The sequence below is a fragment of the Taurulus bubalis genome, assembly GCF_910589615.1.
Source record: "Taurulus bubalis genome assembly, chromosome: 11".
NCBI classification, from domain to species: domain Eukaryota; kingdom Metazoa; phylum Chordata; class Actinopteri; order Perciformes; family Cottidae; genus Taurulus; species Taurulus bubalis.
The window spans coordinates 17065267-17081865 of record NC_136599.1 but is presented as its reverse complement, the minus strand read 5'-3'; the positions used below and the strand labels follow the sequence as shown (position 1 = coordinate 17081865).

The 16599-nt window shown below is 41.2% G+C and overlaps 3 protein-coding genes across 3 annotated transcripts in view; 2 read left to right on the top strand and 1 right to left on the bottom strand.

Moving 5' to 3' along the window:
* Window positions 1–915: 915 nt before the first annotated feature.
* masp2 (MBL associated serine protease 2) lies at window positions 916–3889 on the top strand (the record flags this gene model as incomplete). The annotated part of the gene is made up of 6 exons (XM_079225821.1): window positions 916–1010; window positions 1088–1307; window positions 1391–1568; window positions 2159–2290; window positions 3354–3550; window positions 3728–3889. 6 exons carry the CDS (start codon window positions 916–918, stop codon window positions 3887–3889), a joined length of 984 nt encoding a protein of 327 aa, XP_079081947.1.
* Window positions 3890–6442: 2553 nt separating this feature from the next.
* Window positions 6443–12678, bottom strand: dffa (DNA fragmentation factor, alpha polypeptide). Its single transcript, XM_079226599.1, has 6 exons — window positions 12569–12678; window positions 11226–11384; window positions 10976–11130; window positions 9031–9235; window positions 8210–8334; window positions 6443–7839 (listed from the first exon to the last, which is right to left on the bottom strand). The coding sequence occupies exons 1-6, from the start codon at window positions 12660–12662 to the stop codon at window positions 7663–7665; spliced, it is 915 nt and encodes a 304-aa protein (XP_079082725.1). The 5' UTR covers window positions 12663–12678; the 3' UTR covers window positions 6443–7662.
* A 3240-nt stretch (window positions 12679–15918) lies between these two features.
* pex14 (peroxisomal biogenesis factor 14) overlaps window positions 15919–16599 on the top strand; it is a gene marked incomplete at its 3' end in the record, with an annotated part of 43082 nt that continues 42401 nt past the window's right edge. The window contains 1 exon segment of the mRNA XM_079226178.1: window positions 15919–15955. Within this exon segment, the coding sequence (XP_079082304.1) occupies window positions 15920–15955 (36 nt within the window). The 5' untranslated portion in view covers window position 15919.

Sequence of the window (16599 nt, the reverse complement as noted above, 5' to 3'; positions counted from 1 at the left end):
GAGAAAGTACTTTACAGTTTAAAGAGCTGCCCTTCAAGGTGCTGGCCTGCCCATTGGGAGCAACTTAGGGTCGGTGTTTTGTCCTCTCGCTCTCTAGGCCTACCATCCTCATAACATCCAGTAGATGCCCTCAGATGTTCTTGTCAGTCCTGGTCACCTGACATCCCTGCTATCTACGCACCTGTTCCCACTTTCGTCATCGCCCAAGTTGCCATGTGCATCATCATCAACCCTTTTCTTGTTGGGATTTCCTTCTGTTTGACCCTTGCTGGCCTTGTGACCATTAAATCATTGAACTGATCTTGTCTGTAGCGTTTGGTTCCTCCTCTTGTTGGCCGAATTTAACCTCATGCTAAATGTTGTGGGGACAGTGAGTATATATATTGTTTTAAGTTTGTACTAGCAATCGTGACAGCGGGTCTGTAATAATTAATAGCATGCGTCTGATCTGACCAGCATCACTTTTTAAAGTTTCCCAGCACACTAATGTGTGATACAGGTCCATCTAAGTTTTTTTTTTAATATTTCAATTCAAGATTTTATGTTAAAATGATCAATTCTAAAATAAAAATCAATACATTAAACCATTCAAAGGTGACAGAAACTATACAAAGGGTTCCTAAAATGTGTGTGTTTGCATGTGTTTTTTTCAGATTTAGTTTGATTTAGACATCCATGTCAGTGCTGTCGGTCTCCTTCCTGTGTTTGGTGAATGCAATTAATCTCAATGGAATAGTATAGTTGTGTCATATTCATGTAAATGATCATTTCCCACGTGTAAAAACTGATGAGGTGATATTAATAGTTAAACAGAATAAAATTAATATACATGATTATGGTACATATTTCAGCGGCCGAGGGAGATAGGGAATGATGACAAACTGATCATGTGCTCGTCTCGCTTTGTTTACCTAAATGTCGGCAGCAGGGTTCATTTACCCTCGGATCACTGAAGGTGAACTGTTCCAAAACGCGCAAATATCTGGAGACTGTGAAGCCAACATGACCAGGTGAGTGTCACTTAGCATTTTATTTGTGCAAAATAATCCGTGAAACTGTTGCCATCACACCTAATTTTGCCCAGTAGGTGCTGTGTACTTGCCCTATTTCCCCTCCTCCATGTCTCACTGAGTGTGGAAATGACAGGGCTATACGGCAGCTTCAACTCCCCCAACTTCCCCCAGGCATACCCTGACGACCAGCTCAACGTGTGGAACATCACTGTCCCAGATGGCCACAGGGTCAAACTCTACTTCAGCCACTTCAGCGTGGAACCCTCACAACAGTGTGAATATGACTATGTCCAGGTAACATGCTGGAGACACTCCAACAACCATGATCTGCACCGAAGTCCGTAGCTTACTGACTAAAAGGCCTCTGACCTTGTTAGGTTTTGGCAGAGGGGAATGAAACCTTGCGGTTCTGTGGCGAGGAAGAGAAGAACTATGAAAGCACCCCAAGGAACACCATCATCCTATCAGCCGGGAACCTCATGTCAGTGGTCTTTAGGAGCGACTACTCTAACGAGGGACGATTCACGGGGTTTCAAGCATTTTACACCGCAGAAGGTGAAGCAGAATAGTGACATTTGTTGCCAAAAGGCAGACACCGTTTTTGGTGGTTGTAATTGCACAAAGCAGTGTGTAAGGGAGGTTCTAGCAAAAATAAGAGCAGGATTATATCATCCCAGGTATACACAGTAATGTTTTAAAATTCATATTTAGAAAGAAATTAGTTTGTCCAAATGCAATAACATAATTAATATGAACATAGATTGGCAGTTTAATAGAAGTTTACAAATCATTCTTCCTATGTTTCGTTGTCCTTGCATCCTTACATTTTTGATTTTCATGTAATTGTCATCATCAAGTTACTTTTGGGACTTAAGAGTTGATGCCTGTTTTTTTTATGCAATTAATACCTCAAACTTCTCTTTCAACGTCAGGCGGTTGTTTGCATTTAACCAGACTCATTCGGTGTCTGCTTGGCCTGTAAAAGCTGTGGTGACACACACTCAAGAAAGTTAGTTAGTTAGAGTTGAGGCACATTTAGGCTTTACAACAGTTTCATAGGCCCCTCTACTTTCCAAGTATTTCAAGTATGTTGGAAAATACATACTGTATTGTGTTTCATTCTCTAACCTCTCTGCCTCTAACAGACATCGACGAGTGTCTGTCCAAGATAGATGGGGAAACAGTGTGTGATCATTTTTGCCACAATTACATCGGCAGATATTACTGCACCTGCAGAAAAGGATACCTTCTTCATGACAACAAAAGATCCTGCACAGGTGAGAGCCATGTAGACTAAAGCTTAAGAGGCCTGTCCATTGGAGATCCATCAAAAGTTGCATCGTGAGGTTCAGTGTTAAGAGCTTGGCACACAGCTTTTGACTATATAATGATCTCTGTCAATACGGTTCATGGTGTTTCTCAAGCTGCAGCTCAGCTCCAGATATTGACGGCAGTGAAGCAAAGAGATTACTGCATTGACTTCTGTTTGATGTATTTGGCTTCAACATACTTTAATTCCACAGCCATTTGACAATGAGGTATTGGGGTGTTAAACATGCTGCTAAAAATGCTAAGGGTGAAATAAGCTCAAATGGTTGTGTTGTCAACATATAATTACACTTATTGGAAAGCAAGGCTATTTGCATTCGTACTGCAGAACAAATCTTCGGAAAAACTTCCGGACACACAGTTGATATTGTATTAGATTGGATTTCCTTCCATCATCGCTGGCCTCTGCTAAATAATTTCAGACTGAAAAGGCGCACTGATGCATCAAGTAGTTGATCTCTGCCAGCTGATGTGAGGCAAGGTTAATTACTGTCGATTCCTAAGGGAAAATCAACTTCAAAGTGGCATTACAAATGGATACCTGTGCAGCATAAATAGTGTACTGACACCAGGTGATTAATCACAATTACCAGTTGATCTGCCTTAAATTATTATTCTTTGCCAGAGGAAAATGGGGTGACAAAACAAATCATGCAATGAATAGGCAAAAATGATTACCTGCCTAAAGATCGTACTAATTATATGAATTACAGGAACTCAGCCTCTTTGCAGTACTCATTTGTTTTTGTCCGCAACAGCGGTCTGCACACTTACACACCCCATGAATCCCATCATTTACGATGCTAGGACATGTCTCAATTGACAGGAAATGTTTTCTTCTCAATCAAAAACTTTTTCATAGCCAGTACCTCATTGTTGCAGGTAGATCATTAATTGTAATCATTTAAATTAACATGTGAGAGCTTGGAACCCTGAGGACTGGACACCATATCTAAAACATGCCTCAACATGTTCCCGTGGGATTCTAATCTGTGTGAGTCTTTCCCACAGTGCCATGCCACGGCCAGCTGTTGACCTCGCCATCTGGGGTCTTGACCAGTCAGGGCTACCCGAGCCCCTACCCACCCATGAGTCGGTGTGACCACACCATCCGTCTGCAGGAGGGCTCCAGAATAATTCTGCACTTCCTGGAACCCTTTGACATAGAGGGACACTCAGATGTCCCTTGTCCATATGATATGTTGAAGGTTAGTCATGTGACAAGCAATGTATTCCTCCTCATGCCTGAAGAGGCAGTTTGTTACGGACTTGTCCTCCTCGGGTGATTTACTATACGGCCGTGCTGCTACCTGCATAATTTTGTCGAGACATAAATCCGTAAGGCATTTAATGAATTGTCTTATTTGATCTTCCCCTTTTACAAGATTTCAACAGCTGGACAAGAGTATGGACCCTTCTGTGGATCAGTGCCACCAGGTCGCATTGACACAGGAAGTTACCAAGTGCATATTGCGTTTAGATCCGACACTAGTGGGAAAAACAAGGGATGGAAGATCAAGTACACCAGTATCAAGGCTGAATCCTGAGTGCTCGTTGACATGAGCAATGTTTGTGTACTTATACGCTATGTGAACATTTTACATGGTGACTTTTACATCCTTTGCAATTTAACACAACCAAGATGAAGCTTGGGTATTGTGTTTGGGCATAAGGCTTGCAGAATCGTTATTGTAATAATGGTATGACAATATGAACATACTATTATACTATTTAATCTGTTTTATTTCTTTGTCTGGTGAGATGCTGCCATAATCTCACCAACACGATCCTCTTTTAATCACTTTTGTATTCGGTGTTTCATTGTTTTGTTATGTGTGAATTAAAGCATAACTCAGCAGACACTTTGACTTATTATTTTACACATGACAAAAAAAAAAAAATGTTTTGTGACCATAACATAGAACCTGAAGCCACATATTTCAGCATAGTTTCAGACAAGCATTTTAATTAAACAAAGATGTGTATTCCTCAAAGCAGCGTATCTTAATACAAAGTGTACTGCTCTTTAATGCTCTGGCAGAAATAACAAATTAATTCTCTGCAGTATTCTGGAAGTCAGTCAGTTTGGTCTAAGAAGTGGTGAATGTTCGGTGTTTAACCTTCATACATTATGCAGTTTGTTCTCCGCTATCCCAGCTTTGCTCCTCTATCAAAACAGTCATTACAGGGTTCTTCAGCATGAAATTGCCTCTCATTTGACACCTTTGCATTCACTCACATATTTCCTCCATCTGTGGCCCACGAGTGGGGCAAAAGAGCACGCCTGAATGCGAGAAAGAAACACACTCGTGTTGATTTATATTCAGTGTTACATCCAGGGATCTTTTGCTTGTCTTGTTTCGTGGATTAGTCCAATGCGACATTTCTGTGATTTTATTTTTAACCCTCATTATGTTTACTTTGGCTCAACTGTTATACTGCTACATACGTTGCACTTTGAAGGCAAATGCAATTTAGCAAGGCAAGGTACGTACTGACCCATACATCACCTTGGCATTTGCAACCCCACAAAACCACAAGGCCTGAGGTGGACATGTGTTCTGTGAAAGTCATCTGACCGCATGGGGTCAGGTGTGTTTCCAGCATGAAATGCCCAGACAGTCCTCGAGGCAGCTGGGTGCTTACAGAGAAGTGTTAACTCAAATAATCCACCAAAACAGCGAGGCAAATGCCCAATACTTCATTCACTTCTAACTGTTCAGCTAGTTGGAGTCAATTCCAAAGGATCTACGCACACCATGAAACCCATTAACCAACTGTTGGAGAATATCTAGCAGCAGCATGCAGCCAGTAGGCTTAGACCTAAAAACCCTGCATCTTGCATGAATATTAATTATTTGTGAGGAGAGATATTAAAAGGAAAAATAATAAATATTTCTGACTATGCGAAGCAATAATTAATCAGTATTTTATTAAATCTAAATGTTATTCTCCCCCCCAAAAAAACAACAGCTCCTAGCTTCGAGCCCAAAACTTAATTTGGCTTTAAATGAAGTCTTCAGAGAAATCCGTCATCATAGTAAAGGACAAGAGAACTGCCACATGCTTGAGGGCTGGTTGAATTTAGAAAATCCTTCCTGCCACCATTCGACATGTTTATAAAAGGCCCCTTAAATCCAACAATGTACGATCATATATAAACAAATTCCTATGCAACACTTGCCGTGCATGTTTAAATGAAATATTGTGAATGCACTGGAGAACTGACACATGGCAAATCTTACAGGGTTATGAAACGGCAGAGCGACCACTCACTTTGTGAAACATTGTATAGACAACAAAAACAAAACTGAGTAAATAGGATATCTTGATGAATATTGAATACTAAATACAAGCCAGTGGTGTCATATCAATCTCACAGCAACACAAAAATCTGACCCCTCTGAAAATTCATCCATCATTCACGATCAGTGTTCAACAGACCGATGATGAGACGACAGGCATGACAATGGTTATCTTCGACATGACCTATGAGTCACACAGACCTGCACACATTGAACTCACCATCTTACATCACGCAGCCTCGACACTGATACATCATTTCTATAATCATATATAATAGATGGTCTTAAATGAGCTCTCATCCAGAAATATTGGTTCTATGTAACTCAAAAGATAAAGCTGTCATTCTTTCCCATAATGTGTTCAGTGAAGCTTCCCTGTACGAACCTAAGATACATCTTATCCTGTCATACCCTTTATTGTTAGAATGATAAATTAATCTGCGTACCGCAATCAAATTAAGCTTTTCTACAAATACATTTGGTTGATGTCAGCATTTGCATACATCGGAGTAACATTTCTCTCAGTATGACCTGGCCTGCACTCCATGTCAGTCTAACGCAGAGCTGTAGAAGCTCCTTCAGTATCGGGCCTAGTGTAGAGTTCCTGTGCTCATCATTTGGTATTTCTACCCTTCTTTGAGTTCCATGTTTAGATTATCTAAATGGTCCCACATCAGGTAATGATGAAATTTCACATACATGAAGACTGGTGCTGCAACATGGATGAGGATAATGCCATTTATGCAAGTGTAGTTTATTTACAAAAATAAAAGTTGATGTTGCCTGTTTATTTTCATCACAATTTAGAAATAGTTTGAGTCTCGTAGTGGCACTTAAAACTGACCAAAAAAAAAAAAAAAAAAAAAAAAGGTAAAATCGAAGGACCGCCAGCTGATTGAAATAACAAAACACTGCTACTTTAAACTTCCCAAAATATCCCATATACTCTCGATATAAATGTAATTTCTGTGAAAGAACATACATTCTTTCAAACAAACACAAAACAATATATTTGGTCACTCGCCAACTGCTGGAGATCCACAGGGTTTCTCGAGCTAGTTTAAAGCATATTTCTTACCTATAATTAGATTAACTCGAAAATAAAATGCAGTGCACAATTTCTGTCTGAATTAGCAGTGAAAAAGGGGGGTGCAGAATGTAAACAATAACACTGGGAAGTTTATTCAACAGTAACAGTCTATATAAAACCTTAAAGCAATGATTGGGAAGAACGCTTTGATACCACGCTCCTGCATATGAACTAAAGACAAAGCTGCGATAAGCATAGTTTAGCATACAGACTGGGAACATGGGGAAACAACTAGCCTGGTATGAAAGATAGCACCCCTTAATCTCATTGTTTGAAATCACACAAATGAAGTGCAAAACCCACAAGTTGAGGTTTTTACAGAGATGATGTGCGGGACTACTTCTTGGCCGGGCGCAGTCGTTTCCTGGAGTCTTGTCATCTCAGGGACGTTACCAGGCAACCAGTAGATAGTTTACCAGGGGCTTGGTACGAGCTAGCTCTTTCCCAGTTTCCAGTGGCTACGCTAAACTAAGCTATCTGGCGTTCAGAGAGTGATGGTCGATCGTCTGAGCCAACTCTCCACAAGAAAGCGAATGGGCTTATTTCCCAAAATGTGTCACTTTTCACATGGATGTGTTTATCTGCGATCATTTCCACAGCATGGCACTCACGAGAAGGAGGCAATGGAAAGTTGATGCCAGTGGTTAACGCCAGGATGTCTTTGATAAACATGACTTGTGCAAATGCTTCCTCTTGAGGCCAAAAACATTCAAGGGGTTTGCAGGTTTTACAAAATTATGCAAACGCCAACATCATTAACATTCATGCGTTCCAGCATTATGGATACTATTATTAACACAAGGTAAATCCCATTCTTCTGACCCTGAGGCAGGTTGTGTGAATTCTTATCAGTCTCTTCTCAGGTGAAGCCTCGGCCTAGTGGCGGCCCGAGGGCTGGCGGTTCTAGACCCTCCTCCGCGCTCTGCTAACTGGACTGCCGGCTGCTGTCCAGCTGTGTGCTGCTCCTGATGGACTGCACGGCTTGAACCTGCTGCAGACGTCCGGTCAGCTCGGCTTCGCAGGCCTGCAGCAGCGCAGAAGTCCTTATTCGGTCCCAGCCCAGCACCTGCTCCATAGTTTCCACCCCTCTGGCCACAACCATCTGAAGAGACATGGAAGAGGCTTCATTTCAAAACAGTGCAAATGTGAATGTGCAAGACTTTATACCGACTTATCATTTTAGATCGTTGTGTTTTAGGCAGACGTACAAAAATTATGCAAGCCAATCAGACAGCCCTGTAATAAATTGTTCTTCTTGTGCATGCAGAGGCAGGTTTGCAAAATCTAAGACTTTATCTAAAGTAAATACCTTTTGGATTACACAACAGAGTCACTAAAAAAAATATGCATGTGCTGTGTCAGGACTTGCAGTTTTCCATAATTGTGTGATATCGTTTTCTCAGCTGCTTATTAGACTCAATGGGGTATGTTACAGCGTAAACTGCAGAAATTCTGAGGCGTGAGTGGATTACCTGCAGATCCTCAGTGGAGAGTCTGGTCTCTGGGCTTGTTTTGCCTTTCAGGACCATCAGTGTCCTGGAAATGAATCCGGATGCAAAGTCCACCTCCACTGCATCAACCTCCTCCTCTCCAGCCCCTGACACATTAAAATGGATTCTCTTTCAGGATAATCTGTTGTATAAGCGTATAGTTACAACACATCGCAACAAGAGGTGGGATTATTCAGAAACAACAATGTTTCCACCTAGTGGCCAAAAGGCACAATCACTGCTCTTCTCTTATGAGCCGTCTACAGGAAATATCATCAAGCAACCAGGGAAATAGACTGATTACTGATTTATCAGTAAGTGTTAGCAAGAAAAATAACATGGTAAGAAAAGAAAATCTACAATTGTGTGTTATTTATAATTTGATTCATTATTTTGTCATGACTACATGCTTTGCCACAATGCAAATACAGAAAGTAAAGGATATGAACATGGATGTATAAATATATTGCTATTGAATACAAATAGGGTCCTTAGCTCTTAAAAATAATACATATATAAAGAATTTTATGTTATGTTTGATTATGGTTTGGCCAGCTATGTCCCTGAGCCTTGTCTGTAGAACAAGAAGGCCGACACAATCAAAGGTTAATATTGATTATTTTTGCTGGATGTTGAACTCAAGATTATTGTCATAGGATAGACAAACAATCCAATCCAAACAATACACTAATGATTTAAGACAATTGGAAAAGAAGAGAGAGGGTAAACCAAAAAAGAATTGTCCAATATTATTGATATTGTTTCTAAATTGTAAAAATGAAAACCACCACACAATGCCATACCTTCCTGTCCAGGCTGGCTTGGGACTTCCTGCTGTCCGTTCTCTTTCTCCGCAGCTTTGACGTAGAGCTGGAGCAACTCCTTGGACTGCCTCTCCTCCTCTCGTCTGTCCAGAGCCCTCTGCAGCGTCTCCTGCAGGTCCTTGGTCCTCTTCTCCCGGAAGCCCAGAGCGGAGGCCAGCTCGAGGCACGGGGCATCCACCAATATCTGGAACAGCAGGTGACACGAAGCAATAAGATCCTCTCTTTGAGAACACTACACTAGGCCTATGTGGTGTCTCACAGCAACAACAAATACTGGCAGCAAACACGGAGGGAATGAACTGCAAAGCTAAAAGTATAGCGGATAAAAGTACAACTTTTAAACAATTTGAATATGTTCTATAAGAGATTACTTGTGTTCGCCTTGAATTAAATGTACAAGTAATTAAGATGAGTGACAAGTATCACACTGTGAACTTGCCTCCTGCCAAACGCTGCCTATTTTAGCGTTAAAGGAACATGCTGGCGTCACTAAATGTTTTTCTTATAGTCAACAAATCCCATTTAAAAAGGACCAAAACGAACAATGTGTTCGTCCGACTCTCGGTAATTTGTGACTTCCCTCCACCGTCTGTGACCCCATAGGTTCCCATCCTAATAAAAATAAGTAACACCATTTTCAAAAGGATCAATAATGTCCTTGTGGCCGGTAGATGTGTTCAGTGTCCTGCAGCAGCTGAAGAAACGACTTAATTTCAGACCCTGACTGTATATTTACGGGCAGTGTATGCAACCCATTTGTTAAAAATGTTATGGCCAATAGTGGTCGTGAATGTAGTCGTATTAGAGTTTGTAGAAGCCATGCATCACCTTTGTAGGCTGAAGTGATTGATCACCATAGGACACCAACCAGGTTGTTGTTTTCACTTAGTGTCGGGGAACATTGGTGGGCATTTCCCTGGTTTCCAGAGGGTTGCCAGTTTTTTTGTTCTGGTGGATGATTGCATAAACACCCACCACCAGTATCTGTCTGAAGACTGCGGTACTTAGCTAATACGTGTTATTAGTTAGACAGGGCTCTGTGGTGGCTCTTTGAGTTCACCATTACACATGTTTAGTACATGTACTTGTGGCTAGGAGAGTCAAATCAATCTGTGCTTTGTCTGGTCTTTAACTTGCTTCAGGCCTGGCACATGTGAAGATGCTTATGTTCATGATATAATTTGGGTTGGTAAGGGAGGAACTAGAAAATGAGCTGTGAGGAGGTTGTTGTCTTAAATGCCTGCAACTTGACAGCTTTGGTAAGGGCTGCAGCCCACACTGTGTTTTGTTGATGCAGTTTCTATATCCGTCTGGGGATGATTTGGTTGGCAGTTAGCCTTTGTTTCATAGAGACCTTTGGGAATGCTACTTTGGTTACAACTTGGTAATTCCGGGTGCTAAACAAAGCACTATTGTTATCGTTGGCCTCTGTACTCGCACTCGGTTCACCCAGCAGAATTGTCTTTCTGGTTTTGTAGCTTCAACACCGCCACAACACACGTGACAATTGTCTCCTCTATTGTAGGAGTTCAGTTATGGACGACTTTCATTAATGATCTCAACACTTATTTTGTGTTGATCTTTTTAGTTTAATACATTTTATCCAAAACAAATCTCTTGCACGTACTCCCTCCTTGCCACAGTCTGTGGGTTTGTTTGATGATTGCCAAAAGGAATTTGCTATATTAGCCCTTAGTCACAGATAATAGATCTGAGCAAGAGCAATCTGTAGTGTTTGTCCATGCCGACGATAAGGATACAGAATATTATCAGCCTAATCCTTCTAGAAGGACGAAGATTAAAAAGCTGATGGTGACCATTGAGGAAAGTGGTTAATTACTATTACCCTGTTTTCTTCTCAGTGCATGCTGGGATAAACATGACCGCAAACACAGTTGGTGCAATGAAGGAAAGGCACTGGTACCTGTAAGTCTGCCTCAGACATGAGGATGATGCTGGTAAGGTCGTGCTTCAGCTGCTGAGCCAGGTCCAGCCAGGGTGCTGCAGCACTGGAGGTGTCCACAGTATCGGCCTCCAGCACCAGAGAATCTCTGGCCATCCAGGCCGTGCCACCATCCACTACAATGAAAAGCAAATTACTACCCGAACATGGACGTGCCTTTTATTTAAAAATGAAACATGGACTGTAGACAAATCTCAGTACACCTTCTTACCCCTGCGAACTGGTGACCATTTCTCTTTTTCATGCAACAACATGAACTTTGTGTTTAGAGGTAAACACAAAAAGTAGGCTTGATCCTCTACTATCGTCCCATCATTCTCTAGGACCACTGTGACGGGCTCAGTCGAACTGAACCCAAGAAACTCACTTCCTGTGAGAAGAACAGAGAAGTGACAGATTTGTACAGATCTTTGGTGAATATCCTTTTATCACAAGTGCCACACAGGAGACTTTGATACTCTTTCGCCATATAGGTAGCCATACTTCAAAGCAACAATCAGGGCTATCGGACTGAAGTTGTATTTCAGTCAGTAACGACTCACACACCACGCGTCCATTCCTGCAAATACCAATGAGTTCTGTGATGAAAGAAGAGGTGATGGCCATCACCTCTTCTTTCATCACAGCTGTTTATATTTGTCAATGCTGCTGAGTGGTTGTGTCGCTCAGTCCCTCTGCCAACCTTACCGTAGACTTGTTAAAGTATCTGTATTCTGTATTAATGACAAAACCGTAATGTGTCTGGTGGATTTTAGTGACGGTCCCCACTGAGCCTTCACTGTGATATTTGAATCCACATGTGAAGCATCCTGGTGATAGAAATTAAACCTTTTTATGATTTCAACTTGGTGGTTTTGATAACCACCAACTTGCAATAAACAGTGTGGGATTTAGGGGGGAAACTAAGAGCTGTTGTGTTTTCCTTTTTTTTTTAAATTGTATTTATGTACTGGTCTGAGACAGTTTAAAGGGACAGGTAGAACTCAGTACTGCCTATAGCAACACATGTGGGTTTTAATGTAGAACATTTGTATAAAAGGTCAAAATGGTGAATTTTAAAATGGAAGTTTTAGAGATTTTGTGTCATCCAGACCTAAACTAAACTGGTTTATTACTGTCCATATTGTCTCTTAGAGCTCGTACCAACAAAAAAAAGGCCTGAGAGCTTGAAGTGCGTTGATCCGGGGCAACGCCTGCTGACGAGCATGCTCGGTATGAGCGGGACAGGAGGAGGAGATCTGTCCCGACTCCTCACGTGAAGCTCCTGCAAGTTGCAACACGATGGAAACGTTGCTCGGCTCGTGATTGTTAAGGATAAGCACGTTTAAAGTGTGCGGTAAAATCAGATAGTGGCAGACGACAGTGATGAAGATCCCCTGTTCATCAAAACGTTTGTGTTTCACATTAGACAACATGCCTTAATGCCTTTTAATGAAACACAGACCGAAGCAAGCTGCCAAGAGGACCACGAGACACACGACCACAGTGTCAGATGTATCTTACATTTCATATCTCGTATACAAAAGTATTTAAAGTCGTTCTAGTAAAACTCACCTTTCATCTTCAGATCATCTAAGGAGGGAACTGCCAACCCGTACGATTTCTGTCGTGTGAAGTTGCACACCTTACACGGTTTCCTGTCTGTCATTGTTGGCTGTATGTGGATGAACGTATTTAGTTTCTTGTTGTTTCTCTTAACTTTACTCTGTCAAACCCCGAAACTGTAGTTGTCATCGACCAGCAGACTCGAACACGGAACCGCCGCCGTCGCTTCTTCTTCTTCTTGAGCTTTAACGTCATCTTGCATTACTATTGCATTACTGCCACCTACTGGAGTTACTTGGCTAATACAGCGTCCGGCATGTCAGCATTTTTTTTATTTTTAACTCCAGTCGACTCTCAATTTCTGAATATTTCCCCTGAAAGCTGCAGGTCTGCTGTGACCCTCCGCTCCTTTAAATCCAGATTTGAAGACTTTCCTGTTTGCTGTTGCCTTTAATTGAACCAGATTCAAGGATTGTAATCAATTTCTGCATCTCATAACTGGTGGCGGCTGATGTTTTTCTTTTGGTAGAGCCATCCAATCAATTTCAGCAAACATCCTAGTATGATTCAATGCAAAAAAGGTATCAAAAACGCATTACTACTTTGCAGTTATATTTGTATCATTTATTCCAACACTGACATAATACATTCAGTATATTAATATATATATATATCATAATATTCAGTATAATATGATATATACATAACAAATACTGTAATATAATCATAAATATACAATATAAATATCATGAATATATTATAATAAAATATAAATATCATATATATATATAGTCTAATAGAACACGTTTATATTTTAAGATGCCCCTATGAACCTTGTTTGCTGGGGAAACACACAATCAGTGTGGTGAGGAAACCTGCATGTTTTCATCACAGATCATTTGTAAAGGAATGTTGCGAGACTGACTGAGCAGTCAGTCTCGCAAGTCATGCCCAGGCATACACCCAGCTTGTCATGCCAGCTTGTCATGCCCACGCAAGGCCAGCTCAAAAGCCCCACAAAACTTTACACAATCAATTATTTTTGATAAAATGTGCCGGTTTTTATCCACCTCCTCGTTGTGTTTCTTTACTGCAAGCCTGTGACCGTCGTCGAGCTGCGTAGCGATGTTAACTTTGCCTAATATGGCAAGCTTCACGGAGTTATCTATGTGCGTCCTGATGTTCTTGTGTTTTCTTATTTTTTCCGAGAAGTGTTTCATGTATCTTACTCTTGTATCTGTCCATGCTGAATCTGACCCCGTCGTGCGGGTCTTGGAGGAGAGATTTGATCGAGATAGGGTTGAGTCTTCTTGCAAGAGTAGCGCTAGTGCTTGGCTGTTCTATTGTCATGTCGTTAAAATGACGCTGCGAGAGAAGAGAAGCCGGCGAGAACACAAAAGACGAGAAGACAAGAACACGCAAGATGAGAACGAGACATGAGCCCTGACGAGAACAGAGACATGGGGACACGCAGCCTGAGGCCAGATGAGAATAGCCCCTCCGGAAGTCTTTTTTAGGGCGCTGATTGAATAGATTGTATGTCACTCATTATTATCTTTAATCAGTGATTGGCTAAACTGCGTATTAGACCTGTCTTCCTTGGGCAAAATCGATCTAGCCCCAGCACGGTGCAGTAGAGACGTGCACGGGGGCAGCTGAGAGGTGCATGAGCGGAGAGGGAAGCAGGAAAAGCATACATTTTCAGCAGATATCCTATTTTACAAATATTACATTCCATAGCTCAAATATTGACAATTTGTATGATTTATTAATATTATTATAATTTTTATAATGAATAATATTATAAATATTATTTTATTTTTTGGTGGCTCAAGGTGGGTGGCCTGTGGCCCCCTATTGGCTGGCCGCCACTGCTCACTACTGCATTTTATTTCTTAAACTGCACTGCAACTTTTCTTCTATTTTTTGCTTCTTGACTGTTTTTAATGTTTTTTTATTTTTTTATCTTGTTTTCTTCTATGTTTTGTGCTATAGCTATACAAATAAACTTGCCTTGCAAATAACAAGTAGTACCTGGTACATGTGTTCACTGAGACTGGGAAGTGTGCCGTTCAGATTCGGCCAATGTGTCCTACCTTACCTTTTTTTTTATATTTCCTTCCCAATTTCTCACAATACCCACTTAGTTTGTATTGAATGTAAATGTCCATGAACTCAAATGAATGGGACCTCAGTGCCTTGTTTTATTACTTGGATCATCCATATATGTCCCAAATAATGACAATGCATCCAAGTTGGATGCATTGTCATTATTTGGGACATATCCTGACAGTTACTGGATGCACCCGACTTAAGACTGGACTGACTGAGTCAGAGACTGAGTCACTACAGACTAGGATTTAGTTTGATTAGATTTGTTCAACCCTTTCCACAGCCATCAAAACGTCAACTCAACAGTGTACACACCGAAAGTGTTGAAGTGTGTTTGCATATCTGACGATGTGACGAGGAACAGCAGCTGCCAAAACTGTATTATCTGCTATTGGATCTTTTTCTTTCTTTTTCTTGACTTCATTTGAGGTAATTCCTGAACAGTAAATGCTATGCACTATATAATAAATAAGGATTCATATTTGACACAGTCTCTGTCTTCAATGGAGTCTTGAAACATGTCTGTCAACTTCTCTCGGGAAATATAAAGACATCATTGTCTTTCCACAAGACATAATGGTCACAGTAGCTAATTTCTCTTCTTACAATGTGTCACTTGGTGGCAATTATGAAGATGAATGTTCCATTCATATTATAGCTTTTATAGGGATATATCAATCATACTTGCATTGATTGACAGGATTGTCTGGGAGCAGTCATACTGCTAGGCCACACCGGATTAGCAAACGGACATTGGGGACAACTGCTTCGGCCCACAGAATCTCAAGGCCCCCAGACTGACAGGATCTTAGATGGCCTCATTTTTCACTGTTTTTGTTCTCATTTTGTTGTTGTTGTTTAGATTAATTTAAGTAAGCAAATGCACCACGAAGGCACAATAAGCATCTCAAGGCTGTTCCTGCATTATTAATCTGGAGACTATCTTGTCAGGGACCCTATCCGAAAATGCTTGGCTAGTTATGTCTTTAATTTGTGTATTGGTATGGATTGCACTTGGCCAATACAGCTGGATTTGGTTCTGATTAAGTTATTGTAATCATCAAAAGTATTCATAATATGTTTTATCAAGTAATGTGATAGTACACTTGCTTGTAAACACAAGGGGCTATTGACAGTGTCAAGAAACTTGTTTCGTGGTGAACGTGGACCGCTGACATCCTCCAGGAAACGCAATCGAGCGCGACTCCCTCGAACAGCCTGTCCTGAGAGCAGACGAGGGGCAGGAAGATGGCATCCTCCGACCAACCTGGTCCTCCAACACAGGTCGACATTCACGCAACTAAAACATGTACCTCTCAATGTCCAGATACGACAGTGGACTTGTATAACGGGCTTGGACGTCGTGACCCCCTTGAGTGTCTTCACGATACGTTTGTAACGGCTCTGCTAGCTTAAGTTAGCGCGCTCGCTAGGTAGCATGCTGGTTAGCTCCAGCAACGCTTCAAAAGTTGCCCCTCCGACATGCAGGCGTTGACAAGTTAACACGAAAGGGCCACGCTGACGTTATTGCGCCGCACCACAGGTTGCCATAACCCCCCGCGTTGCTTGCTAAACCCAGTCGGCCCTTTCTCCTAAACACGAAGTATTCTTCAGTCTTACTGGCTGCAGTTAAAAAGGTCACCGTCCGTCAAACAGGTTAACGAGAATGGATCATTGCGACAAAACCCACGTTTTACTAAGTTTAGTAAGGGACAGCTTCTTCTTTGCATCTACGTTTACAACCTCTTTAATTACAGCAAGCAGATCAGATTATGAATGTACAATAAGTATCCAGAATGAAATCTGCTTAGTTCAAAACCATCGTTCAAAGGTCGATTTTTATGTTGATTTAACCCAGAGACTCATGAAGCAGGGGAGAAAGTTAATTAGGGAACTGCATTTATGATTGTCATGCATGCTTACATTTA